The 27,979-nt window shown below is 56.7% G+C and overlaps 2 protein-coding genes across 3 annotated transcripts; one reads left to right on the forward strand and one right to left on the reverse strand.

The window, feature by feature from the left end:
• Positions 1-9,188, forward strand: LSMEM2 (leucine rich single-pass membrane protein 2). Its single transcript, XM_037904295.2, has 4 exons — positions 1-190; positions 3,288-3,428; positions 4,240-4,461; positions 5,403-9,188. Exons 1-4 carry the CDS (start codon positions 118-120, stop codon positions 5,534-5,536), a joined length of 570 nt encoding a protein of 189 aa, XP_037760223.1. The 5' UTR covers positions 1-117; the 3' UTR covers positions 5,537-9,188.
• IFRD2 (interferon related developmental regulator 2) lies at positions 7,285-27,215 on the reverse strand. 2 transcript variants are annotated; one of them, XM_037904294.2, is made up of 12 exons: positions 27,056-27,215; positions 18,009-18,125; positions 17,459-17,543; positions 16,538-16,662; positions 15,697-15,854; positions 14,053-14,103; positions 12,723-12,904; positions 12,192-12,297; positions 11,526-11,663; positions 10,664-10,792; positions 10,340-10,435; positions 7,285-9,507 (listed from the first exon to the last, which is right to left on the reverse strand). In XM_037904294.2, exons 1-12 carry the CDS (start codon positions 27,099-27,101, stop codon positions 9,427-9,429), a joined length of 1,314 nt encoding a protein of 437 aa, XP_037760222.1. In that variant the 5' UTR covers positions 27,102-27,215; the 3' UTR covers positions 7,285-9,426. The 2 variants fall into 2 exon arrangements, with proteins under 2 accessions (XP_037760222.1, XP_027680112.2); XM_027824311.3 differs by lacking the exon at positions 27,056-27,215 and adding an exon at positions 18,475-18,700.
• Positions 27,216-27,979: the final 764 nt, after the last annotated feature.

Below are 27,979 nucleotides of genomic sequence, written 5' to 3' on the forward strand. Positions count from 1 at the left end.
GCGTGGGCTCCTCTCCGGCCTATTTTAAGCCCAAGCAGCTGGTGCTGTAGGCACCAACGCCGGCTTCCCGGGCAACTCCCAAGGGACGTGGGGCCCTCCTCCAGCGGCTCCCGCGGCATGGCCACTGGCAGAGGCACAACGGCTGCAGCGGTTGCTGGCCCCACAGCGATGCTCAGGGAGGCTGGAGAAGGTACGGGGGGTGGGGGGTGGGGCGGTCGGCAGGGGCACCGTACCCGTCAGCGTGTGGGAAGGGGGTGGGATGGAGAACATGGGAGCCATTCCCCTGCTCCTGTGCCAGCCTTGAGCTGCCTCCCTTGGGTGTTCATCCTGCCAGGTGCAGCTGTGGGATTATGAGGGGCAGGGTGAGGCCACCTGGCCCAGCCCTGGGAGGACAGAGACCCCAGAAGAGATCAGACCGGAGGAGGTAGCTGCCAGCACCCGCCTAAGAGAGGACCCCAGTATGAGTCCAGCCCAGGAGAGGCCGGGCTTAAAAGTGGAGCCCCCAGCTCAGGCCCAAGATGGGGGAGGTGGCTGCAGGTGGGTCCAAGGCCAGGCTGACCCCAGCGAGGTTGCTGGCAGCACAGGCTGGCATGTAGGGGTAACTGCACTGGCACTCCCGCCAGCCTAGTAGGATGTTAACACCCCATTAACCCCCTGGTTCTCCCCCTGCCCCCGTCCTATGGGGCTGGCTCAGTGCCTGCTCTGCACTTTGCTAACCCCAGACTGGGGCCTGCCCCTCCCTGACAGTTGGGCACAAGATGGGGGTGCCATCAGCTCACACTTAGGGCAGCAGAGAGCGCGCAGCGGGGAGAAGCTGGCGGAACTGGGCGTTCCTTGAACGAGTGCCAGTTCAACCTGCTTGCAGGGGACCTTCATGAGCTGCAGCACCTCTGTTTTAAAGTACCAACCTCCAACCCTCACTTATCTTGGCTGACACATGATGGGATTGACCCACAGCCCTCCAGTACTAAAGACCCAAGCTTGCGCTTAGGGGGCCTGTAATCGATTCATAGTCTCTGCTGATTGGCCCAGAGGAGGACCCATACCACACAGGGCAGTGGGTCACAAGTGCTGTGTTAAGGTTGGTGATCCTTAAAGCCCCAGCTTCTGGAGTCACGGGAACACATGAAAATGTGAGCACCTTTTTTAAAAATGTACATGTCTAGCCATTATAGTTGCAGAGACAAGCTTGAAAAATGTGACCAGGAATTGTCCGACAGGCTCAAAAGTGAGAGGACAAAGGCAAAGACCCCAAAATTGCTTTAAAAAAAACCCTCAGTTTTTAAGACACTCTCATGATTTTGCTAGAGCCCCCCCATGGTAGTTGGGGCTGGCCATATGGCTGAGCCCCACACTGGGGCTGGGTTGGTTAAACCCCTCGAAGCACAAACACCTTAATGCTGGGCTTGGCTTGAGCTAGCTGGGGCCCATTGTAGCAGAAAACGAAACCCTACAGGGGGAAGCCTGTGGCACGTAGGCTGCAGCAACCCTTGGCTTTGTGGTGTGGGAAGCAGAACAACGCAAACGTCTCATCCGTAGCTAGTACAGATGCCTGGCTGGTGGGGTTTGCGCACCAGAGTCCATCCATTCCCAGCTCTGGGGTCGGGAAGGAATTTCCTCCCTGGTCAGCTTGGCCATGTGACAGTTATATTAAGGTGACAGGGCTAAGAGGCTCCAGTGTTTGCTGCCGGCGGCTACATGTCACATGGGCCAGGTGGGGGGGGGGGTGGCGCTTGGTAACAGGCTCTGGCAAGGTTGTGACTGGTTCATCAGCTCATGTGACAAACTGCAGCCTCACAACTGGCCGTTGCTGGTGTCCTTGATCAGAGAGGCCAAGGGTTGAACAGATCCCAGAGGTCAAGTCTGGGGCATTGGCAAAGAGACACTCGCTCTGCTGGCATCTGGTCTGTGGGCAAAGCAAAGCGCGCTAGTCTGGCACTGCTAGTCAGCATCGTCCATCGCTGCTTCATTGTCAGCCATCAGAGCCTCTGCCCATCAGGTCTGAGCACCACCACCACCATGTGCATTAACGAGCCTGTGAGGCGGGTGGGGGGGGATTACCCCCTCCATTATACAGCTGGGGAAACCGAGGCACAGAGCAGCAATACGATCTGCCCAAGGTCATGCAGTGAGTCTGTGGCATAGATGGGGGTGAAAACCTGACCCCATTGACAGCAATGGGGTTTCAACACTCTCCCCCTGCCCATGTTTCCAGATGTGCATTAAGCATTCTTGTATGTTGTGTCAGTGCTGATAAGGGCTGGATCACAGTAGTGAGCCAGCTGGTAAAGGCGCCAGCCTGCCCTCCCTCCCCCAGCCATCTACTGCCAATTTAAAAAAGGGCCAACCATTTCCTGGGATGACATAAGGTGGGCCCCCTTACTAGCGACAGGGGTAACCAGAACTGACCCTTCGAAATTGTGGGGACTGAGCAAAAGGGTTTGGGGAGGGCATGAGGAATCAATGGGGCTCTCTGGGTGGGTGGGGGCGATGAACTGCTTCCTCTTAGCAATGATTTGCCGCATTCTGCAGAAGGTTTTGCTTGTCAAATGACAGGTGGCAGTTAGGTTCTGATGTCCAGCTCAGTTGGATTTTGCATGGCCACAGCTAAGGACAGGAGCCGTTTTAGGAGAGCGGGACATTAGCATGATTAAGCCGGGTGGCATTAACAAGTCAGCTGTGTATTTATGGCCCCGCAGTAGCATGACATCAGTATGTGATGCCCATCTAGGGCACAGCTCACAGCAGCCACTGAGTCTTGCCGTGGGCTGGCCGGGAATCACACAGCTGCTGCATCCTGTGGGATAAATCCAGCTAAGTGCTCGGGGGTGTGACCAGCTCTTACAAACTATAACGATGTCTGCTTGGCACAGCTTAGACGTGGCTCCAGGCTGGGGGGACCGGAAGTCTGCTCCAAGCAGTGGGACTGTGCACTCCAGTCCCTCTGCAGCTCCCCTGGAGACTGTACACAAGAAGGGGTTTTGCATGGCCAGAAGCTGCCAGATGAGACCTGGCAGGACTGGAACAGGAGGGAAAGCGCTGTGGTGGCCAGGCTAACAGGTACCCCCATGGGTTCTGGGGAGAGGTGGTGAGAGCCCCAGAACTTGGCCATTTAACCTGGACAGGACACACCAAGGGGAATAGAGTGTTGGGAAAAATCCTGCCTTGGGCACCTCCATCACTAGCTATGTTCCACTGAAACTAACCAGAGTCAGAGTGAAACCGACCAGGCTGAGGGCTAGAGGCCAAGGCAGCAGGCCTCAAAGCTCCTCCTCCTTCTCTGGCAGAAATCGAGGTGAAGGCAGACACCTCCCCACCCAGGGAGCCCATCGACCTCAATGGCAACGACCTGGCAGAGATCAACCTGCACTCGGTGGAATCCATCAGTGACCTGTACTGGGTGCCTGGGGGCCACAAGGCCGCGGAGGGTGAGGACTATTCCCCCCAGGGGCTGGTGGTTGTGTCCTTCACTCGGGGGGAACTCTGACCATAGCGCCAGACAGGCCAAGGGTGATCCCTAATCACCTTGCTGCCTGTGCAATGCTGCAGGCCAGCTGGGCTGGGGCAGTGGGGATTGAACCTCTGATGTCTGGATCTCTTTGGCCTGAGCTAAAGGGTCCAGCTCAGCTAGCCAGGGCCATAGCAGGCTCATCAGCCACCACTAGAAGGCAGCAGCAGGGCACTACACAGACCAAAGCATCCTGGTTGCTTTAGGAGCATGGTGATGGCTGAGGTGGGGGGAGAGTCTGGGGCTGAAACAAAGAGGCTCTCAGTACTGGGGGTCAGGGGACAGATCAGCTCTGGGGATCCAGTGGCTGTTGGGGGGTGTCAGCCTGGGTAATTAATGCCAAATCCCCCCCAGAGATAGGGCAAGTATGGGATAGCCCTGAGGCGGCGAAAGGAGCAGTCACAGGGTGAGGGGGGGTCTGCTCAGATCAGGCTGGTTCCTCCCTCAGGACACCTGCCCCCCGACCGATTCTGTTGCCAGCCTGGGATTGCTCAGCCAGGGGTCGGGCTGCGCTATGCCTTGACTGGCACAGAAGGGGCAGTGGGACAGACTGCACTGGCATGGCCCTGCAGTGGGTCCATTGCATGGCATGGGCCTGGCACTGCAGCAGGGAAGCTCACCACTTGCCCTCATGCAGATGCTTCTCAGTGGGGCTGCTGGGCACTAAGGGGGCACCAGGGCAGGGAGTGTTAGTGGCTAGCATCTCACTCTTTTCTAACCTCTCTCCCCAGGGAACGGCCTGTCTCAGTCCACCACCCCACAGACCCCTCAGGCTCACTCCACCAAGCGCTGTGGGGCTGGGCCAGCCCTCCTGCCGACACTGCGAGCTGTCCGCACCACCCCCATCTGCCCCTGCTTCCATCCTGCCTGCTGCCGCACAGCCCTCTTCGCCCTGCTCGGGGCCCTGGTGCTGGCCAGCCTCACCCTCGCCACGCTGGCCGTGTACCTGAGCGGTACGTGGGACCATCTTCTTCAGCACTTGCCACGCTGGCCCTGCCCTACTGGGCTGGGGGCACCTGCTGTGCAAATGGGACCTGGGCAGGGAGTGGCAGGGGTGGCCCATGTAGAATCAGAGCACTTGCTGGCCCTGGGGTGAAGGAGGCAGTGCGGGTAGCAAGGTGCCATGTGGGAGCCGTGCCAGGAGCCACTTTAGTAGCAGACTAACAGGGGCAGAGTTCCCAGGCCAGGCTGAGGCATTGTTGGGGCCCCCACATCCCATCCCCAGTGGGAGCGGGAGCTGAGCCCCTGCCCCATCCCACTCTCTGCACCTCCCATCCTCCTGCTGCCCTTTCCACCACCCTGAGCCAGGGAGAGCACTGTGGAAAAGGTCCCAGCCTGTGGCCACGCTGGCACAGCAGCATGGTTGGGTATGGCGAGGCAGCTGGGTTTGAGCCCTGCCAGTGGCCCCCTCTCCCTGTGGCAGAGACAGGCTCCATTCCCACTCTCAGCCCTCGCCGGGCACTGGCTCGGGGAGAGTTCGCTGCCGGCAGCTGCAGGGGGCGAGGAGCGGGATAACCCGCGTGGGTCGCTGCTAACAGAGATGGGCCGAGGGGGCCGGCCTGATGGCAGCAGCAGCCATGCTCTCGTGGATGGGATCCTCCTGGGTTCAATGGCAGACTCCCTGAGCATCACCCTGTTCTCTAGCTGAGCTCCCAGGCTGCCCCCAAGGGGACGCTGCAGCGTGGCGGATGGGGCTCTCGGCCTCAGTGGGAGCTCAGGGTTGAAGCAGCAGTGGGTCTGCCCCCTAGTGGCATGGTTTGGCTAGAGACGGTCCCTCGACTGCAGGTTATGAGTTCTAAGCCCGTGGTGACCGTGGCAATAGGCAAGAAGGGCCAGAAGGGGCGTGGGGAGCCAGAAGGAGCACCACCTACAGGGTTTCCTCTCTCCCCTACAGTCCTGCAGAGCGAGTCGCTGCGGGTCCTGTCCCAGTGGCTAGAGGCCCAGGGGGAGTCCGTGCGGCAGATGAGGGCCACCAGCTTGCAGCTGTGGAAGCGGTTGAATGTCAGCGAGGCCGCGGACCAGATGTGAGCCGACCACCCCGGGCCTGCTGCTCCTTCTGAGGGGGGGGGGGGGTATAAGTCCAGAACTGCCTCCCGCACCCTGGGGCAAGCGCCCCCTCTCTGCAGGGAACATGGACTGACCAGAAGCCAGGCCAAGCACTTCTGGTCTCAGGGGGTCATTGCTGGAGTACTGGGAGCCTGTTCAGGGGCAGGCAGCCTGTAAAGGACTAAGGGGGGATAATGAGGAGAATCGCCATCATTACACCCCCCCCCTCCCCCGCAGCCTATTTATTATCCACTCCACACTCACGCCTTATTTATAACCCCTCCCCCTCTAACACCAGCTTCTCCCTCCCCCCAGCACTATTTATCCTTTCTAAATATAAATTTTGTATGTGACGAAGCTGTACTAGCACGCATCCCCCCACCCTCCAACAGCCCCATGGGACCCAGCTACCAGCTAGCTTCATGGCCTGCTCGAACCGCTGTGGTTGGAGTTCAGGGCATGACCCCCACCTGGGCACCTGCCAAACAGCCCGAACCTAGGCACACCCTGAAGCTACTCTACCTTTGCTGGGGAGGGCACAAAGGGCCTGTGAGCTGAAACAGGAGGCATGCTAGAGGGGTCCCAGCCCAGTGGTGGCTGGGGGGAGCCCATGGCTCAGGCTTGAGGGGCACCAGCCCAGCTGGGGGAGGCAGTTAGACCAGGAAAGGCAGATGCTGGAGCCTGACCTTCCACAGCTGCAGAAAGCAAGAGCCCCTCAAGGCTTGTTTAGGCCTTCAGGCCTTTTCTGTAGAGAATCAGCCCCAAATCTCTTCCCCTCCTTACCCTTAACTCATGGTTTGCAACCTATTTACCAGTGTGGGCAGCATATGCAGCCCACATGATGTTACCTGGGCTGCAGGTTGAGAACCACAGTGCCCACCCCCCAAATCTCTTTGCCCAGCACCCCCTCCACAGAGTGGGGCCAGGAGCAGAGTCCCGGGTGCAGGGTTAGGTGGCAGGGGCCCAGGGCCCTGCAGTGCCAGGCCAGGCAGCAGCCCCAACCATGCCGGGCAGTAGGGCAGCCGCAACCCTGCAACACAACCTGGACCCTGCTGTGCAAGCCAGGCAGGCAGCTGGGACCCCAAACTGACCCCATCAGGCTGGGCAGCTGGGACCCTGCCACACAGACCACATGCAGCCCATGTTGAGAACCACTGCCTCAACCCCTGGAAGTATTTAATAATGGGCGTGGTTGATTCTCCATCCCTTGCAATGTTCAGATCAAGCCAGGGTGTTTTCCTAGCAGCTCTGCTCTGGGGATTAGTGGGGCAGGCCTGTGTTTCACAAATGGTCGGACTGGATGGAACCCAGGAGACAAAGCAGTGGAGAGCTCCTCGCTGGCTTCCCCCAGTGGCAAGGGGCAGGGTAGCTGGAATGCTGCCTCTTGCTCCCTTTGCAGGGCAGGATGGTTCTGTGGCCGAGGCTGCCATGGGGACACCGGCCCAGCATGCATGGCAGGGGGCTGGGAAAGGGTAAGGGTCCCATCCTGCACTGCCAGACGCAGACAGGAGGAGGGAATGCCTGGCTCCTGCATGGGGGAGGCAGCCCTGCTGCAGGCAGAGCATGTCCTCAGGAGCTGCAGAGATGGCCCTAGGGCACACCCCTGCCCTGAACAGCCCATCCCAACCCAGCAGGCCCGCCCACATCCAAAGCCCTGATCGCCTCTCCCTGCCCTCCCCAGCAGCAGGTGCTGCCCTGCACTTACCGCTTCTGAAATCAGACTAGGCAGCCTAGACATTTGCCTTTTAATGATCTCCGCTAATCACCCTGTTATAAAACCACTCCAGCAATCCATTTGAGGGAAGCCCTGTAGGATAGGGTGAACACCCCAATGGCCCAGGTGAGCATCCCATAGCAAAGTCCCCGTCCCTCCATGATACAGAGCACAAGCTGGGCCATGCTACTGCCCTGTCCCACCTCGCTCTGCCCCTGCTGCCTTTCTTCTCCCCCTCTGGCATGGTTTCTTTGTGTGTCCCCCCCCCACTATGGCAGAGCCCAGCCCCGCAGAGCAGCAGCGAGAAGTTGATGTGACCTTCATAGCCAGAGAGCACCTGGGCCAGCTTTGGCCCCTTAGGCCATTGTGCTGTCATTGTGCTGTGGAGACCATAAGGAAGGCCTCAACCCCAGGCAGGGAGCCACCTTCAAAGCACTCCAGGGGAGATGCTTCCTAGCAAGGGGTGGCTGGCCCCATTCCCCCAGCTCTGGGCAGAGGCTAGTGGGAGCAGGAGGGGACCCAACCCCCGACAGGCAGGTAACAAGGCTCAGAAGAAAGTGAAATTGCAGCCTTCAGAGGGGCAATTTTTCATCCGGAAGGGCAGAGGGAGTGTGGTTCCTGGCCTTTTACCCCCCTCCCCCAAGCACCTGCCAAGCAAGGCAAGAGGGGGCACTACAGAAACAGGGGGCCCTCCTCTCCCAGCACACGCTGTAGGGTCACACTAAGCCTGCCTGTGTTTTCTTTTGGGGGTGGGGGGGAGGGGTCGGAGTGGGCGGAGAGGAAGAATCACTTCCAAAGGGGATTTCTAAAGAGACAATGCCTGGTTAAAGCGAGCACAGTTCCCAGCCCTGCAATGCCTCATTGAGCCTTTACAAGGCTTGCCCCGCCCGCACTGCAGCCCTTTGCTCCCTCAGCATGGTTCGTTTCACCTTTCCCACCAGCTCAGTTTCTCTCAGCTTTGGGGTGGGGGGCAGACAGGTCTGGGGCTAGTCCAGGCACTACACTCCATTAGTTACTATTAGACTGAGTCAGACCTGGCTAACTCGGGGTGAGATCTGAGGGGGACAGAGCTGGGGGGGGGGGAGGGGGGGGCTGTGCTGGTAGCCCGCTCCAGTGCTCAGTTCTAGGCTCTGCCTTCATCACCCACAATCCCCACCCTCGTCTCTAGCAGCCAGGGGCCCAGGGCCCTGAGCAGGCTGCTGCTCGCTCCAAGATCTCTGGCTTCTCCCTGGAGGGGGTGGGGGAATCCCATCTCCACCTCACTGGTCACACTAGGGACTGCATCAACCCCTCTTGGCAAGCGATCCCCACTTCACACTCTGACCTTCCCTGTACCCTGCTATGGGAGATGAACCCCAAGACCCCACCCCACAAAACACGAGCACCTGAGGGGAGCAGCAGCTCCTCAGCAGTGACCCTACCCCCATGGGGCCCTGTTAGTTCCACCCTGACACTGGTTGGGGATTTCTCTCAAACCAGTGGCTACTGATGGCCCACGGCCCCATGGGCCCATCCTGAGCCATGCTCATGACTCCTGGAAGGGCAGGGGAAGAGCTGGTTGGCCTGCGCACATGGGAGGGGCCCAATGCAAGCATGTATGTATTGGGGAGGGCAGGGTGAACAGCCCCTGCAGTAATGCCACACCCTCAGCATTTCACCAGCCACTTCAATTGCCAATTCCCACTTCACCCAGCTAAGGCAAACAGCTCCCACAGCAGGGGAGAGAACAAGACACCCAGCTGAAAATCCGCCTCCCCCCTTCCCCGCTGCCTCCAGCCTGCGCACTGATTCACAGCATTTCCATGGGACAGCACCTGGATGGCCCAATGCGCTCGCAGGAGCGGGTGGCGGCCAGAGGAGGCTAAAATCACCAGCTAAAAGTGGGGGGCTTCCCCCCCACCCAAACCTCGCTTACATTTTTTTGGTTAAAAAAAATAAAACTGGCCCATGGCCGTCTCGCTGGGATCCACCAGCCACGCCATTTAAATACAAGTCTGTACATATCTAAAAGCCCCCGCGGCTGGGGGTGAGGGGCGTGGCAGGAGCTGATGAACTGGGAGGGCTGAGCACCCCACCCCGCAGCTCCTCCCCTGTGTCACAGTGGTCAGGGTCTGCAGTCCGTGGGTTGTACAGGAGGCGGCGGAGAGAGCAGCCTCCGTCACAGGACATCGGCTCGTTTATCGCGCACGCGGCTCCTGGCTTTCGTCCGGGCTTTGAAGGCGGCCGAGTTATACAGGTGCTGGGGGTGAGAGGAAAGGGAACAGTCAGCTGGAGGGGGAGGGACAGGACTACCAAGTTGTGCCATTAGGGCCCATCTACCCACCCTGGCTGGCCCCAGAGCACAAAGCAGGGTTGCTCACGGGCAGCTCTGCTGGTACCCTCCACATCCCCAGCCGTAGGGCTCCCAGACCTTCCCTGGGGAGATTACTCAGCCAACGCTAGGGGCTTCTTTCTGGTATTCCACCTATTATCCCTCTACATCCCTGCACGGGGCACTCCACCAGATCCTCCCCCCTCCAGCCGGTGAAGTCAGAGGGGGGCCAGCCCCTCACCAGAGAAGAAAGCAGCTGCTTGAGCCAAGTGGGGTTCTGTCTCACTCGCTGGGAGAGCCCAGTGCCTTGGCCACCAGCCTGGAGGTGTCCAGGCCTAGTCCCATGTTAACCGAGCTCCTGGGACTGGACCCACCATCCCAACAAGCCCTGGGATTCTGACCCCAGGTGGTAAGGAAACTCCTGGTTCTGGACCCCCAAGGCTCATGGGGAGAGCTCTGCCTGGAATGGGGAGCTGTCCCCTCTGCTCTCCCTAGCCTGGCCGCAGGAGCCAGCGATGGGCTTTAGCAGGGCCGGAAGAGTCCTCCCCAGCCATCACAGCTACCTGCAGCCTTTTCCAGCCCTTCCCTGGTGCCTCCCCACTAGGCTCAGTGCCCCCTCAAGGAGGGCTGCGGGTGAGGTGGAAGGGAAGGAAACCAGGGCTCTGCCCAGCACCTCCTGGGACACAGGCAGCCCCGCAGGGGGCACTGGAGCCAGGCAGAAAGGGACCACAGGCCTGGCTCAAGTTGCCGAGCGACTTACCTTCTCGAAGCGGGAGATCTTACTGGCTTTGATAGCTGCAGCATCAAGCACCAGTGGAGGCCCCAGGTCAAAGATCTCGCGCAGCAGCTCATTGTTCTAAGGGCGACATGAGACGAGACCTGTTGGTGTGCCCCCCAGCCTTCATAGGGAGGGGGCAGATGCTCCCCCACCACACCCAGCACCAGCAACAAGCTCCCCGCTACACACGGCCACCTGGGGCAAGCCAAGCACCTGTTCAGGAGACGCTCCCCCTTACCTGGGAGGGTCTCTGATCCCACCTCCTCCCAGCCAGACCTTCTCAGCACCCCGCCCCCAGTTCAGTACCTGTAGGTGATGCCTGACCCCGGAGCCCAGCACCTCCTTGAAAGCGTTGTACGTTCTCCTCCTGACCCAGCTGTCCACGTACATGCACTCCAGGCCAAACTTGATGGTCTCCTCGTGGCACTCGCCGTTCTGGGGGCAGGGAGGTGGCATTAGTGCCTCGCCAGGCAGCCCAGGAGAGCACGAGCGCCACCCCATCCGACACGCATCCAAGGAGCATGGGGAAAGAGCCGCCCCCACCAGGGAATGCCACTGGACAAAGCAGGGCCCATGAGCCCAGCAGCTCCCAGCTTAATGACTCACCCACAGTGCACTGGCATAAGCCAGTTGGCAGTTCTCCTCAGATGCACAGGCCCCTGTGCCCTGTGGAAGACACTCACCTTGGGCCAGCTGTGATGCCAACATAGCTGCCAGCCACTTACTACTTCATAATTCCTGCAGACTGGCTGGTGGCGGCCATCCCAGCCCCTTGGCATTTTAACACACGCTCAGCCCTGCAACCCGAGTGGGTCACACACTGGGCACTGCTGGACTGAGACACTCGAAGTCCTTAGTGACTGAGCCCTTTGCCAGGCTACACCTCCAACCCCACTGGGGCAGGATAACTGGTCTGGAGTCACCTCAAGATGGCATGACTCCACCCCCAGAGAGATCCCAGCGAGGTGCCAGCTGGGACTTGCAGTCAGGGCTGGGACAGTAACAGGCTGAAGGGGCCTAGAGCTTTGTATCCCAACAGAGAACCCTGCCAAACAGCCTGCTAGCAGGACCCAGGCTGGCCTCTGCCATGGGCATGCCCGGTTCTAGAGCCCACACTCCCCTCCCCGTCAGCGAGGCTTCTCTAGGGCTGGCAGGGATTAGTGAGCACCTCGATGAAGTGCAGCACATCGCGGAAGATGGAGCGCTGCTTGCGTCTGTCCGTCTTGGCCCGGTACTTGTTGCTGTCGGTGGCCAGGGCTTTGAGACTGGTGCACAGCAGGTCCATGTCCTCGTAGAAGAACTCCTCCTGTGTGGGAGGGAACGAGGTTGGGGAGGTGATGAGCAGCCTGCTTGGAATTCACCCCACAGCTGGAAGCCTGGCAGAGAACAGGGATTAGCCATGGCTGGAGTGCTAGGAGGGAGTTAACCTGGAGCCTGGCTAGGGTTTCTCCGGATAGGGGCAGCTGGGCTGGGAGGGCTCTCTAGTGGGGGAGCAGGTCCTACTGCCAGTCTTCCCAATGGACACCACCCACTGAACACATAACCAGCCCGTGCCCCTGGGCATCCCTTGCCAGTGATGTGGATCGTGGCAGCAGGGGACAGAACAGGGACCCTGCCAGGAGCATAGGGAAAGGAAACAGCAAGAGGCAAGAGCAAGCCAGCCCCCTTACAGCAGGGGCCCTGGGCAGGCTTCTCAAGACAGCCTGCCTCCTCTGCTCCTTGCTACTGCAGCACTGGGCTGGCCACCAAATCGTGGCAGACACACCATGGCTGAGGGTTCGCGTCCCACGCAGCACTGAGCCTGTCTGAGCCCCAGCAGCACCCTGAAACGTACCTCCAGCTCGTGGGCCAGCTCGAAGAGCAGCGCGATGGTCTCGCCCGCCACAATCCGCAGGTGGACGTTGTCGCTGGACAGCAGCATCGGCAGCTTGAGCAGGTGACTGCAGCAGGAGAGCCAGGGAATCAAGGCTGAGCCAGCACCAGATACGCTGCGCTCGCCTGGGCATCTCAGAGGGCAATGGGCAGCCAGGGGAGACCCTCCTGGGCCTTGCTCAGGCAGGAGGGGGTGGAGACAGAGCAGGGGAGCCGGCCTGCCACACTTCCTATGGAGAGCAGCTAGCACACTCCTGTGCTACTTGCCAGCCACAATGGAGACTGACCTGGCCAGTGCTGGAGTCTGGGCTAGCTCCCACCCCATACAATGGATGGGATACTTCTCCGCTCAGTCAGCCCCACAGTCCAACCCCCTGCCACCCAGCTGGTGCAACAGGACATGCATTGCCCTCTGAACCCTTGTCATGAAAGGGTCAAATGGCAGCTCACTCCCTGCACACATCTAGCTCCTTAGCACTGTCAAGTCACTCACTTGTCCAGGATCTTCTTGATCTGGGAGCTGGGGCAGATGGTAAGGAGCAGGGACCAGGACTGGAGGGAGTTGCAGTGCAAAGTCTGGAGCAGGGGGCTGTGGTGGGTGGGGACAGAGCTGCCCTCCTCCAGGCAGGAAGTGCCAAAGATGCCCTCCAGGGAGGTGAGACAGGAAACCAGATCCTAGGGCAGGAGAGAGTGTGAGCGCACCAGGGAGTTACACAGCCAGGGGAATCGGAGGGCAGGAATGAGCCCCAGCAGCCTCTGATGAGAGCACCTCAGCCAGGTCAACACATTCGGGGTCTGCCCATAAGAATGGTCCTACTGGGTCAGACCAAAGGTCCATCTAGCCCAGTATCCTGTCTTTCGATAGTGGTCAGTGCCAGGCCCCAGAGGGAATGAACAGAACAGGTAATCATCAAGTGATCCATCTCCTGTTGCCCATTCCCAGCTTCTGGCAAACAGAGGCTAGGGACACCATTTCTGCCCATCCTGGCTAATAGCAGAACCTATCCTCCATGATTTTATCTAGTTCTCTTTTGAACCCGGTTATGGTCTTGGCCTTCGCAACATCCTCTGGCAAGGAGTTCCACAGGTTGACTGTGTGTTGACTGCCCAGCCCAGAAGCAGCCTGTTATCCAGAGAAGCTCCAGGTTCTGTGCCAGAGGAACTCCTTGGACAGGCCTAACCCTGTCATGAGCTGCTGGGGGTGGGGGATGTCTCTTGGTGCTTCCACATTGTCCTGGTCATGGATGAAGAACCAGCCGCAGAGACTGGCTGCCTGGGGATACTGGCAGTAGCTGGAGGTGCAAGGACGTGAAGATGAGGGCTGAAGACTCCCGGATCCTACGCGACATGGCAGCCAGTTCCCTGGGTCCCTCCCACGGGTGGGTCTGATCACTGGGGACAGGACTCCGCTCTCCTCTGAACAGCTGCTCTGGTAACAGCGTGAGGATCACAGCCCCTCCCACACTGGAGGGGAAACATCCCATCATCCAACTAGGCAGAGCCAGGTGGGACCAAACAAGCCAAGGGCACAGCTAGTGATTAGTGAACTGGACAGTTCCAGGGCAGGGACGGCAGCCAGGCAGGACCCCCAGGCTGGTACGATAGCACTGCAGACAAGGGGGGTTAAGACCACCTTCCCTGAAGCAGCCATGTGATGAGCAGTAGCAACTGCTGCACCCCGCGAGATGGTGGCAGTGGTGGTTTGGTGCATCTGGCTCTGGGGTGGGAAAGGAAGGGGACACCAGACCCTACTGGGGCTGAGCAGCCTTCCCTAGCTTTTCCATTTAAAGCACCCATTGCGTGCTAGCCCGCGGCATAGTTACCTCCACATCCGCAGCAGCAATGTAGCAGCACATGCCCAGGGCCGTGGCACACTAGACAGGAAGAGGAACGGGTTATGGAAGTAATGCAGGGCCAATCCCTACCCCTCGATCCCAGTGCCTAACTCCTTCCAAGCCACCCCTCTGGTAAAATCCTCCAGCGCCATGAGCTAACACAGGTGCCTTTGCTCTAAGACTATGCTTGGGCGCCTCCCCTCCTGTGGGAAATGGCCAGGAAGCCCTCTGTTCATACTGGGGATTGTGCTGGCTAATCTGGACTGCTCCTGGCCTCCATGGCTCTTTGTGCGCCCCATACTGGCAGGAAGCAGGGGGCACAGAGCAGAAGCAGACTGTGTTGGGGTGATTTCCCGCTGGTGACCAGCCTAGGAGCTCTCTCTGCACAACGCAGGCACAAGGCAGGGCAAGCTGCCCTCATGCTGCCTGCCAGTGTTACGCCACCTGTGCCCTGCAGGGACCTGCCTATGGGCAAGACAGTGGTACAGTCTCCCAGGCCCAGTCAATCCCTGGCCTCTGAGCATGGCAGGGAGGAGGCCGAGTGGGGCAGTCGGGTTGCATGATCCCATACGGCCCGGGAAACTGGGCTGACACTGAATTGCTCTAAGTCAGTAAGGCCGAGGCTGTTCTCCTTGTGGGAGCACACAAGCAGCACTGCTCAAAGTGGGGGGTGCCACCTCGAAGGGTCGGGGAGAAGCTATGAGTATTACAGCCCAGCTAGGGAGCCCTGGATCTGCAGTCCAAGCTGGAGAGACTTTGTTAGCAGTGGCAGCTCCCGGTTCATTCCCTGGTGCTGGCTAAGAGGGCGGCTGTTACACCAGCACATTCCAAAGCCGCACCCCATGGCACATGATGCTAACGATTCAGCGCTGCCAGCGTGGTCAGGAGCCTGGGCACCCCGTGACCGGGGCAAGCTGCAGTCTGATTCCTAGCAGAGCAGGGGTTGGGGTGCCGCCCTGCTGGCCTGAGTGACTGTGCACACAGGGGCTCAGGAGGGAGGCCTCCTGTCTCTGCATCCCTGGGGCTGGTCCACCTGCTTGGATTCCTCTAGCCCCTGTCCATGGATCCAGGCGGGTTGGACAGAGGGGAAAGGTCAGGCCTCCACTTCTCAGTTCTGGAGAGTACCCTCCCACGCCCTGGATCACGGAGCCAGCCTTGCAGATGAGACCACTGACAGAGCAGAGATGGGAAGAGAACGAGGATTCAGGGGAGAGAGGACCCTGTCCCAGCCTGTCCTCTGACATCGTATTGAGTCTGGTCCATTCTCCAAGGGGCCAGGTCTGCAGGCTCAGCATGAGCAAGTCCAAAAGCAGGTTGGCCCAGCCAGGACTGGCACTCAGCCTCTCTCAGAGCCACATCTCCCCAACACACCCACAGCTGAATTCCTCCCTGTAGAAGCTGGAACCAGTGGAAAGTGAATGCTGAGTTCCATGGCCACTGGTCAGTTTCACACATTCTGTGACGATAACCCAGCCACAGTCCTGGTACAAGCCTAGAGCTAACCCGAGACAGACCCAGGTGCAAGGGAGACCCAGCCCCACACAGCTCTCTTTAAAGCACATCAGCGCTGCTCTCTGCTCTGCGCCCCTGGAACCCAGCTGGGCTCCTGTGTCCTGGAGACTTGCTACTTACGCTCTGGCGAGCGATGGGGCTGGCTGAGGAGTCAGTCAGGATGCTGATGAGGAGGGGCTTCAGGGTGCGGAAAACCTCCTCCCCCTCGGGGCCCGAGCCCATCTGAAGGCACAGTAGTGTGAGAACGCTAGCAGCTAGAGACTGCTCCTCCCCTTTACCTGCATGGCAGGAGAAGAGAACTTCCATCAGCTTCAAGATATTCTCCCTTCCTCCACCTGGGAGGCTGCCTCAAGCGCCAGAGCAGAACAGGGCATGTGCATGCAACCAAGGAACATGCAGCGAGGTGCACCGACACCCCTCAGCTGCTGGATGGAGGCAAATGTCCAATGCAGGCAGAGCAGAACTTTGCTCAGCACTTCGGGCTGGTGTCCTGAGACTGGAGGGGGGCTCTCAGCCAAGCTGATTTATTTGGTAGAGTTGAGGTTTTCAACCTGCCCAGAGAAGAGCGAAGAAACTGGCGCTCCCACTGTAGAAGCTGAAGGCAGAGTTAGTTCCTGCATTCACTAAACTGCATTATGGGCTAGCCCTGCCAGGACAGAGCCTTGCCAGGCAGGCAAGAATAAAAGATTTGCAAAGGGGGTTTGCAAAGGTTTAGTTTCGAGACACTGCATGTTCTGTTGGTCATCCCCCTTGGGTGTCTCTGCTCCTGCTACTTACCCCGCCCCCCTGCAGCTGATGGTCTGCGGGCGTTCCTGCTATGATCTGCTGAGGTCAGGAGAAGATCTAGGCTGCAGATAAAGACTGGTTTTACGCCAAGGGGCCGGATCTGCAGGGAAGATGGTGGCCCCCTGCCCCGCTACGGAGGCCCTTCCCAGGGCTGGAAGGGCAGGGGTAGCCTTACCTTTCTTCAGGCACTTCTCCAAGGAGTCTGTGAGCGTGAGCCTGCGTTCCAGCAAGAAGTCAAAGAGTGTCTTGGAGGAGAAAGCCAGCCGCAAGCTCTCCAGAGCTACCTGTCGGGTCCTGGTGCTGGAAAAGATACCCTGAGCTAGACATTGAGAGGGAGGTGGGGACCTGAAAAAGCTGGCAAGGGCCACCCCAGCCACTCATCACCTAGATCAGCTTCCTTGTAGGCAGGCAGGCTCAGCAGGGGGAGGGGAGGAAAGAGAGGGAAGACATTCTGGAGCCAGTCCCAAAGGGCTGACAAACCTCCCAAGCCAGGGAAGCCCGGAGAAAAGGGTGAGTCACCATCCCAATGGGTTCTTCTCAACAGGGGGTGCAGAGCACACCCCTTCCAAGGCCAGCTTACCCCTCTTGAGGGAGGTGCTCAGCCCAGCAGGGCTGCGGAGCAAAGGGGGTGCTAGCTATGATGACACGCTTCTAAGGGTTGCTCCACAGGGGAGTCCTGTCCAGTCTGGCCTCGCTGCAGCTGGAGCAGGAACAGAAGTACTTTCCCTGGGGCTGTGCAGGATGAGATCCCAGGGGAGCTGCCTTCATACCCTATCTGCCATGGCTCCCATCAAGTTGCAGACGCCTCCCAGACTAGTTTTCCCTCTCCCAGCTGGACAGAGCAAAGCTGGGGATGAAATCCAGACACGCTCTTAAAGCTCTTCCCTGTCTGGCTGAGCCCACTGGCATGTGCTGCACTTACTAGGAGCAAAGGGCTCCTGGCACCTACGGACACCCATTGCAGGGAGAGAAGGGAGAGAGAGGAGGCGAGAGCTCCCAGGACAGCTGCAGCACACTGAACGCCTGTGCTTTCCCTGAGGAAGGGCCAGTGCTGAGGAGTGGGAGGAAGCCTTGGCATGGGCCATCCCCGTCTCACCTCTTGTCTGTCACGTTGTCAATGCACTCCTTCAGTTTGTCTTCCACCTCCTCCTGCTGGGCCTGCTCGTCCACAGCATCGCTCCCTGCAGGCAACAGCCAGAGTCAAATGCCGAGCAGCCAGATGGACCCATTCTTCCCACCTCAGGCCCCAGTGCCAACCCCCACATCCAGTCCCAGGAAGGAGAGCAGCAGCTGTGCCACCTGGCCCTGTGCTTCGTACACCTGATCAGAACCACTGACCCTGCAGGGCCGACCTGGAGGCAGCTCCATGGTCAGCTAGAGTGACTGGGCCTGGGACAAGCCCTCGTGCGCCATCAGTTAAAGTCCTTTACACAACCGAGGCCTGGAATTTCTTAGCCTGCCCCTGATTTTTATGGGCCCGGAGGGAGGGAGGGAGGGGAAAAAAAAAAAAAAAAAAAGATGCTGGGGAGAAGGGAGGTTCTGGTGAGACACAGAGCGCTCTGTTGCTATGTGCTTGCTTGCTCCTGCCTGGCTGCAGGTTCTAGCCAGCCCTTCTCCGCCTGTCACACCCCCTGCCTCTCACTCACCGGTGCCCTCCTCAGCAACGCTGGTGCTCTCACTGGTGCTGCTGTAGTGACTCAGTACTTCACTGGCTGCCTCATCATCGCTGGCCTGGGACTCTGCCTTGGCGCTGCTCCGAGCTCCTGGGGAACCAGAAGGGGAGGGGGCTGGGGTTAGGTCAACAGGGGCAGCCCCCAGAGAGAGCAAAGCCCCACACTCCACTCCTGGAGAGCCTCGCTTGCCCCTTTAATCACCTTCCTACCCTGCCCCAGCAACTGTAAGAAATACAATCCTCCTCCTCCGGGGTCTGCCATCACTAAGCTAGCTGGCCCAGCTTCCTGTAGCTGCCAGTAGCTTAAGGTGTACAAAGGCAGACTGAACTTGCCCACATAACATGCCAGGGAAGCTTGCAAAGGGAGATCTAGTCAATTCCCCCTCCACTCCCCTGGATCTCCCATATCCCCCATCCTCTGCCCATTAAGCCTCACTCACGAGTCATCCAACTCAGGCTGCCAGCTCCGCCAGGCAGGGACCTAGCTGTATGCCTGCAAACCACCATGCCTCCCAACAGGCTGTGCGGGCGCCACATGCCTGTAGCCAGCTGTACTGTGACTCGGGGTGCCAACTAGATCCCCACTGGTGACGAGTCTGCCCCGAGGGCTGGGTTCAGCGACTCACACGCCTTGCTACTATTGCCACAAGCACTGATGGGGACAGAAATATCAGATTGCACCATATGTAGCCTGCAAATAAGGAAGCAGCAAGTGTCTACGCAGATAGCAAGGGAGGATATTGGCAAATTAGCAACCCCAGTTTAGACATGCCCTGCTGATAAAGAAGGGAGACCTGGAGCCTCTGATAATCAGCACCATATGGAAAGGGGACAAGGCGCAGGAGATGAGAGAGAAGGGAGCCAAGACTGGCCACAAGACAGCTTTATAGAATCATAGAATTTCAGGGTTCAAAGGGACCTCAGGAGGTCATCTAGTCCAACCCCCTGCTCAAAGCAGGACCTAATCCCCAACTAAATCATCCCAGCCAGCGCTTTGTCAAGCCTGACCTTAAAAACCTCAAAGGAAGAAGATTCCACCACCTCCCTAGGTAATGCACTCTAGTGCTTCACCACCCTCCTAGTGAAAAAGTTTTTCCTAATATCCAACCTAAACCTCTCCCACCGCAACTTGAGACTATTACTCCTTGTTCTGTCATCTGCTACCACTGAGAACAGTCTAGATCCATCCTCTTTGGAACCCCCTTTCAGGTAGTTGAAGGCTGCTATCAAATCCCCCCTCATTCTTCTCTTCTGCAGACTAAATAATCCGAGTTCCCTCAGCCTCTCCTCATAAGTCATGTGTTCCAGTCCCCCAATCATTTTTGTTGCCCTCCGCTGGACACTTTCCAATTTGTCCACATCCTTCTTGTAGGGTGGGGCCCAAAACTGGACACACTACTCCAGATGAGGCCTCACCAGTGTCGAATAGAGGAGAACGATCACGTCCCTCCATCTGCTAGCAATGCTCCTACTTATACAGCCCAAAATGCTGTTAGCCTTCTTGGCAACAAGGGCACACTGTTGACTCATATCCAGCTTCTCATCCACTGTAACCCCTAGGTCCTTTTCTGCAGAACTGCTGCCTAGCCATTCGGTCCCTAGTCTGTAGCGGTGCATGGGATTCTTCCATCCTAAGTGCAGGACTCTGCACCTGTTCTTGTTGAACCTCATCAGATTTTTTTTGGCCCAATCCTCTAATTTGTCTAGGTCCCTCTGTATCCTATCCCTACCCTCCAGCTTATCTACCACTCCTCTCAGTTTAGTGTCATCTGCAAACTTGCTGAGGGTGCAAGTCCACACCATCCTCCAGATCATTAATGAAGATATTGAACAAAACCAGCCCCAGGACCAACCCTTGGGGCACTCCGCTTGATACCAGCTGCCAACTAGACATGGAGCCATTGATCACCACCTGTTGAGCCTGACGATCTAGCCAGTTTTCTATCCATCTTATAGTCCACTCATCTTCTTTACTTCTTTAACTTGCTGGCAAGAATACTGTGGGAGACTGTATCAAAACCTTTGCTAAAGTCAAGGAATAACACATCCACTGCTTTCCCCTCACCCACAGAGCCAGTTATCTCGTCAAAGAAGGCAATTAAATTAGTCAGGCATGACTTGCCCTTGGTGAATCCATGCTGACTGTTCCGGATCACTTTCCTCTCCTCTAAGTGCTTCAGAATTGATTCCTTAAGGACCTGCTCCATGATTTTTCCAGGGACTGAGGTGAGGCTGACTGGCCTGTAGTTCGTTGGATCCTCCTCTCTCCCTTTTTTAAAGATGGGCACTACATTAGCCTTTCTCCATTTGTCCGGGACCTCCCCCGATCGCCATGAGTTTTCAAAGATAATGGCCAATGGCTCTGCAATCACATCCCCCAACTCCTTTAGCACTCTCAGATGCAGCACATCCATCCCCATGGACTTGTGCTCATCCAGCTTTTCTAAGTAGTCCCAAACCACTTCTTTATCCACAGAGGGCTGGTCACCTCCTTCCCATACTGTGCTGCCCAGTGCAGTAGTCTGGGAGCTGACCTTGTTCATGAAGACAGAGGCAAAAAAAAGCATTGAGTACATTAGCTTTTTCCACACCCTCTGTCACTAGGTTGCCTCCCTCATTCAGTAAGGGGCCCACACTTCCCTTGACTTTCTTCTTGTTGCTAACATACCTGAAGAAACCCTTCTTGTTACTCTTAACATCTCTCGCTAGCTGCAACTCCAGGTGTGATTTGGCCTTCCTGATTTCACTCCTGCATGCCCGAGCAATATTTTTATACTCCTCCCTGGTCATTTGTCCAATCTTCCATTTCTTGTAAGCTGCTTTTTTGTGTTTAAGAGCAGCAAGGATTTCACTGTTAAGGCAAGCTGGTCGCCTGCCATATTTACTATTCTTTCTACACATTGGGATGGTTTGTTCCTGTAACCGCAATAAGGATTCTTTAAAATACAGCCAGCTCCCCTGGACTCCTTTCCCCCTCATGTCATTCTCTCAGGGGATCCTGCCCATCAGTTCCCTTGGTATGTGGCTATTAAGAGCTCAGTCCATCCCAGTCTTCCCAGTCCAATCCATCTTCCCCCTTTTTGGCTCTGATTGCAAGTTCTTTGGGGCAGGGCCCATTCATGGTTTGTGGAGCACCAAGCACACTGACTACACGCTGAAGTTAGCTCATGAACAAGCAGCAGCACCAGTTACTCTGCATGCCAAGCACAAGCAACAGGCCAGCAGGATCACGAATGGCTGAGCTGACCCAGAGCAGCCTCTGAGCACATGGACAGCAACCGAGGGGAGGGGGAGGGATGCCGGAGGGGGAGGGATGCCAGTGCGAGAGGCAGCAGGAGTGTTGATGGAGCCGGGTGCTGAAGGCCAGGGAAGTCCAGGATTAAGTGCCCACGCCTGGCCTTCCTCTCTGCCTGCTAGGCGGCATGCAGCCATTGAATCGGTGCTCCCCACGCAGGGTTGTGTCCTGGAGGAGTCGGCTGGGCAGCTTGGGTTGCAGCCGGCCCAGGGGCATGACAGCACCAGAGACCGGGTGCTTTGGAGAAGTGGTGCATACACAGCTTCGATGGGGGAACTCAGCGACACACTGGGCAGCAACAGGAACCCAGCAGCTGCCGTGGAGAGATAAGTGTCTTAATCACGTAAGCTCACAGAGCCAACTGTCCTCCTTCACACCCCCACGGGAGGGAGTGGTGAAGAGTGCAAGCCATACTGGCCAAAGACACGGACCCTACAGAAAGCTGGACATCAGAGCGAGGATGCTCCAGGGGCTAAACCAGCTGGAGACATCACAGGTAGCCTCCAAACGCATCTCTTCCCGAAACAGCTGCGATCCCTGAAAGCCCAGTCCAGCGCAGACTGAACTCGCCTCAGTATTCCCCCAAGGGCAATCTGGATCCACCCCCCTTCAGACTGCCCCATTGCCCCTCCCCACTTGAGGCCTGGCTTGGGGGAGGGGAGACATTGCTCACAGCTGGGAACTTTGTCAAAACAGAAACAACTTAATGCCACTTTCAGTGTTAAACCAGCCAGTGCCAGCTCAGCACACAGCTGACAGCTCTTTAAAGCCCAGCACTTCAGAAGAAGCTGGAAGGAGGCCAGGCAGAGAACACTGCGTGAAGGGTTTGCCTGCACCCCTCCCCCCATACGCAGGTCAGTGGTGGTACCCATGACTGCACTTTGGGATCACTGGGAGAAGCAGCACTATACACATATTAAAGGGTAGTTTGGAGGAGCCCTTCTGGAGAACTGCATGGAGTGAGCCTTTTACCCAAGCAGGCACCCATAGTGGGGGAGTGGCACATCCACAGACTGCATCGGGTGGCACCCCCCCAGCAAGGCCAGAGGCACACAGGCCCTGGAAACTGTGTGCTGATGCAGCACAAAAATGCTGAGCTGAGTGGTAAACAGAGACCGGCTCACCTTACATAACCCCACACAGAAGCGGACAAGCTTTGTGGGAAGAGAGCCAAGGGCTCTGCTGCTATAACCAGAACAAAACAGCACCACATTAAGTTACAGCGACCCAACTAAGCAGGCAGCCACTGCCAGAAGAGGTCAGAGGTAGAGCAGAGGGGTGCTGGAGTTGGGGGGGGGGGGGAGATGCCTGGATTGGGGTGCAGGAGAGAGAAAGGGAACAGGGACTGGGGCACAGGGCTGAGGCAGAAGGATGCTAGGGAAGGGGAACGGGGACAAACCTTTGGGTTTTATTTTTAGCCTCTTGCTAAGGCACAAGGATTAAGACCAGAAGGCAGCTGGTATATCGAATCCTACTCATCACAGCAAGCAGAGCGCCAGGGACATGTTTCTGAAGGGTTAATGTTCTTCGGGCTCCATGCCTGCTGTGAGAACAGCGTGGCACTGAATGCCTGAGCCGGATTGGCAGAGAGATGAAAGTGTAATGCTGAGCACACAGCCTGCCCTCTCAGAGATCCCTCCCCCTGGAGCTTGCCAGCAGGGTGCCGCACAATGCAGTGGCCAGGGGGAAAAGCAGCAGGTTGCGATCTTTGGGAAGCCGAGTCAGCAAGTCCCTCACAACAGGGCACGTGGGGGTCATGGGCCTTTCAAACCCAACGGAGATACAAAACCTGTCCCGAGCCCCCTGGGCAGTTGAGAGACATGCAGAGCAGGATGGGGCTCAGATCCGCTCCCGAGAACAGCCCACCCCATGCAACCTTCTACGTGGAGCTCTGCAGAGCACATTGGCGAACTTTTACATGCTCAGCTAGCTGCTGTTGTGGTTAAGTGCCTGCAATTTGCCCCTCATGCCAATGCCAAGTAGCGGTACAAGGAGCTCTGTCAGGCGAGCAATAAAGACAGATCTGTATTGTCTAATGATACACCCTGACACATGGCAAGGCTCACCCCACTTCTCAGCATCTATCTCTCACACCTCCCAAGCAGGGGAGGAAGAGAGAAGCCCCCTTTGCAAATCCCCCGCTTTCACCACAGCCAGGCGTGCATGGACCCACCTACTACTAACAGATTTGCATTCTGAGATCCTCAGAAGGAAGTCTCTGTAAAATGGCTTCTAGCCAAATGGCCACCAGCCAAACCAAGATGGGGCTGCCTGAGCAGAGTCCAGAAACAGCCCATTCCTAGCAGCACAGGCAAAGGGCGCCCTGCTGTGGATTTCAGCAAAACCAGCCCCCAGATCTTATCCTGCACCCTCATCTTTTGCATTGCTCTCTGGCTATTAGATTTAACCCTTTGGCTAATAAGTGCCTAGAAAATTACTCCAGCCCTGGTTAATAGCCTTTGTTTACACATTGCAAACATTTAAAACCATGTTATATCCATGTTAGAGAATACCACGTTCAAATCCAGCTTTGGTAGGGGAGTGTCTCACATCTCTGTTGAACAGAGTTGCTTAAACTGGTTGTTTGGAGAGTGCCATGCACATCCAGGTGCTACCGCAACCTAAAGAATAACCTGCGCCATAGGCAGGGGCTTTCCATGGTTTGGGATAGATCCACATCAGCCAGACCTTCCAGGTGATCCTACAATGCCCAGGACACCAAACAAGTGTTTGCACAGCACTGGCTTCCAAGTCTGTAAGCAAACAGCAGTCTGGCACAATTGCAGCTGCGTGTATTTGGAGTACTGCAAACAGCTGCATGCGTGAAAGTGCACTCATCCAACAAACCTGCAGAAGAGACATGCTCGGCATGCCTCTCTTACAGCTGTGAAGAATGGAAAGTTCCAGGCTGGGTCAGGGACACCGCAGTGTAAAATATATCCCACTTAGTGAAGTCGTTCCCTTTGCAATAACCTTGCTGAAGATTCCCCCATAACGCCAACTATGACGTGGTCCGCAAAGAACAGAAACAGGGCTAGCAATGCATTCCCCAGCAGTCACTGAACTGCAGACGGACAATAACAGCTTCCGTGATTTGTCCACTCAAACATTTGTCTCTAAGTGAGAAGTTTTACTACTGCATTTTACGGATACTGAAAAAATACATCCAGGTATGTCTGCTCCCTCCTCTGGATCTCACAGCATGTCCTGTCTTCAGTGTCTTCCCGATACTAAGCTACCTGAGGCAGAAACAGGCTACTTTTGCATGGCATACAGCATAGATCTCATTGTGGGCAGTTCACTAGCAGCAAAGAACATGAAATGGAGATGAGATGGAGTACAGGATTTCAGAGGAGATGCACGCACAGAAATAGCAGAACAAGTGTGGGTTGCAAAAGAGCTACAGCTTTGTATAACAACCGCGACAAAATTCCCACCTGGGAGCTCTTCCTGTTTGCACCCAGGTATCAGAAGACTCCAGTAGCAAGCACAAGCTAGGTAATGGACACATTGCTTCCTTTTAGTTCAGACATAGGCTGACAGAAGGTACCCTACTTTTAGTATCCTTTCATGCAAGAATGCTGCTTAGGAACAAGATTAAGAGTGAACTGGAAAGTGAAAATGGAGATAGATAAAACAGAAATGTGCCTTTGAAAGAGGGATTTCAGCATAGAAATAAGATTTAAAAAGACACTGTCAACTTGAAAAAAAGCCACATTCCTGTCAACTTTTTTGTTAACCTATTATATAGTTACAAACACAAAAGATGCAGAGAAAGGCTTTTTTGTTTGTGTTACTAAAATGCCTAGCGCAACGGGACTTGGTCCGTGACTGATCTCTAAGACGCCACCATAACCCAAATAATATGACTAAAAATGAAATAAGAATAAATTCTCTATTTACCACAGTGTACTTTGTGCATTTGACAGCACTAGTCAGTTTCTGTTTCCCATATATAATCAGTTTCTCCCCTGCTAAAAAGGCCTTGAACAGAAGCAGCAAGCTGAGCAAATTAACCCTTCCATTTTTTAAAAGAGAGGAAATTAGACAAAAGCGTAGGCATTACTATCTAAAGGAGACTATCAGAAACTGGGATTTTAAGTTAGTTTCAAAAATTCAAGGTAATCCTTTAAATGTTTTAAATCTTAAATGTTAAATCTGGAACATCCTCCTGTTCTTCCCAGTTTAAGACGCATGAAGCCAGAGCCACTTTAAGTCCCACACAACCACGGATATATTCTGGGCCTTCTTTCTACTGAATCCAGAACTTCCGTAGAAGTCTAATTTTTTTTCCTCCTGGCTGAAATCTTCCCCCCCCTCTAAGCTTTGTTAGTGGGAGCACATGCGACATATCTCCACTTACTTCAATTTTCCCCCTTGTTGTTCACCTTTAAAACTAGATTCAGTTCCCAAACTTTTTTTTTTTTTTAAAATACACATTTGAGGGCTCCATTTTGGCAGAAAGTATGTACCTAATTTGGGAGAAGGAAGCAGATCCCAGCTGCCCCCATCTTTAATATGAGGTGCTGTATGCCAACTACACTTCTAGGTGCTTTGATTACAGCGGAACATGCACGCTGGAATCTGTAGTCTTCACAGACTGAAAAGTAATATTGAAGATGATCCTGAGCTGCCCTGATTTAGCAGGCATACCACTGCCCCCAAATTTAATCTTAAAAGTCCAAAAGCATTATATTGCTGTTGGATTTATATTTTTAGTACTTTGTCAAAGTTTGAGCACCCCATAAATGTATCATTCAATTAAACATTTTTAAACAGATGCCCTGACCAAGTATCACCACAAGGGGACAGTCAATGCACAAAACAGCAACAGAACTGCACACAGAACGAAGTGTATTTGCACCTGCTGTTTCAATTCACAGGTCCCTAAATGACTAGGAAAGGCAAGATTTGTTCAGCTAAGGAGAGTTCAGTCAACCACAATGAGAGGAAGGATGGACAGGGTCTAGCGGATAGGGTGCTAGTGAGAGATTTGGGGGACCTGGGTTCAAGTTGCTGTTCCTTCACAGATTGCATGTCAGTCATTTAAGCCATATCACCGCTACAGGAACTAGTAATGTCAATGCAGGTTGCAGTGAAGAGAAGTGGGTTTCCCCTATGCTGTAGTAACTCCACCTCCCTGAGCGATGGAAGCATTCTTTTATTAACCTAGCCATGTCTACACTGGGGGGTTTAGGTTGGCACAGCTGGATTTTTCACACCCCTGTGCACCATAACTACATCGACCTCAGTTTTAGGTGTAAACCAGACCACAGTCTCCGTACATTGAGGATAACAGCATATTATTGTGGAAGCACCTACAAGTCCCAGGCACAGACCAAGCCCTCGCTGTGACAGGTGCTGCACAAACACAGGACAAAATGATAGCCCCTGCCCCAAAGTGCTTCGCCCATTCCCAGGCACCCCACCCTCAGTCTGAGCAGTGAGTTCAGAAAGACCACGTGCAGCCCAGGCCAGAACTACTGCCGGGAGTGGGGTCATGGGAGGGGGAGGGCAGCAGCCCACAGATCTGTTTGAGGGGAGTGTATAGAAGGCCACGCAGCCCTGCCTGGAAAGGCCTAAGGCAGGAGCTGGCAGAGCCTGAGCGCGTCCCACCTAGCCTGCCCCTCCCTACAAGGTAACCCGGCCGGCCGGCTCCACCCCCGGGCACCCCCTCTCCTGCCACCTCCACCCCACAGCCACCCCCCACCCCTACGGTGACTCACCGCGGCCGCCCCTCCGGGTCGCGTGCGCCCGGCGGGAGCGGGGCATGGTGGGCCGGGCCGGGCGCTCTCAGGGGGCGGTGCGGGGCCGGGCGCGCTCTGCGGGCTCGGGGCGGCCGGGGCCGGGCGCTGCGTGAGGGGGGAACCACGCGGCAGCCGCCGGCGCCACCATCTTCCCTCGCTCGCGGGCAGGGCAGTCCCCGCCCGCCGCCGCCGCCGCGCTGCCCCCTGGGAGGCGCAGTACGCGAGGGGTGGAGTCGCCACGGCCCTCGCGCTTTGTGACAGGCGCCCGGGACTACGAGGCCCATGATGCTCCGCGCCTGGGGCAGCCGCTGCCTGGGGCACGGACTACAAGTCCCCGCAGACGCCGCGCGCCGGCCGGAGCTGTGTTAACCCTTCCGCTACGGGCGGCCCTCCTGGGGCGCGTTTCACGTGGCAGCCCTTGGGGAGATGCGAAGCCAAGTGCAGATGCCCATGGCTGGGGCTGCGTGGGCCGGGGGTCCGGCCTGGGACAGCAGCAAAGAAAGTGCTGGGACAGCAGCAAAGAGCAAAGAGCTGGGACAGCAGCAAAGAAAGTGCTCTGATCTTTGGGGGACAGATCTGGGGGGCCGGCTAACATCGAAATGTGCATCCCCAAGCCCTGCCCCAGCATCCCGGGGAGGGCTGGATTAATTCTCCTGTGGGTCCGGGGCTATTAAATTTTGTGGGGCTCCTGGGGGTTTGGAGTGCAGGAGTGGGCTCAGGGCTGGGGCAGGGGATTGGGGTGGAGCCCCAGCTGGGGCCAGGGATGGGCTAGGGGGTTGGGGTGCAGGCTCTGGGTGGGAGTTTGGGTGCAGGAGTGGGCTCAGGGATGGGACAGGGGTTTGGGTGCAGGTGGAGGTGCGGGGTCTGGGAGGGAGTTTGGGTGAAGGAGGAGGCTCTGGGATG

The sequence above is a fragment of the Chelonia mydas genome, chromosome 7, assembly GCF_015237465.2.
Source record: "Chelonia mydas isolate rCheMyd1 chromosome 7, rCheMyd1.pri.v2, whole genome shotgun sequence".
Classification (NCBI taxonomy): domain Eukaryota; kingdom Metazoa; phylum Chordata; order Testudines; family Cheloniidae; genus Chelonia; species Chelonia mydas.

Bases quoted from the DNA above. Each gene is read 5' to 3' on its own strand.
- LSMEM2 (XM_037904295.2), top strand. From the start codon at position 118: ATGGCCACTGGCAGAGGCACAACGGCTGCAGCGGTTGCTGGCCCCACA. The intron at 3,429-4,239 runs GTGAGGACTATT...CTCTCTCCCCAG, and splicing joins GGGCCACAAGGCCGCGGAGG to GGAACGGCCTGTCTCAGTCC. The intron at 4,462-5,402 runs GTACGTGGGACC...TCTCCCCTACAG, and splicing joins GCTGGCCGTGTACCTGAGCG to TCCTGCAGAGCGAGTCGCTG.
- IFRD2 (XM_027824311.3), bottom strand. From the start codon at position 18,571: ATGTGGCGCCCGCACAGCCTGTTGGGAGGCATGGTGGTTTGCAGGCAT. The intron at 11,664-12,191 runs GTACGTTTCAGG...CCTCCCACACAG, and splicing joins AGCTGGCCCACGAGCTGGAG to GAGGAGTTCTTCTACGAGGA. The intron at 10,793-11,525 runs GTGCTCACTAAT...CCCTGCCCCCAG, and splicing joins ATGTGCTGCACTTCATCGAG to AACGGCGAGTGCCACGAGGA.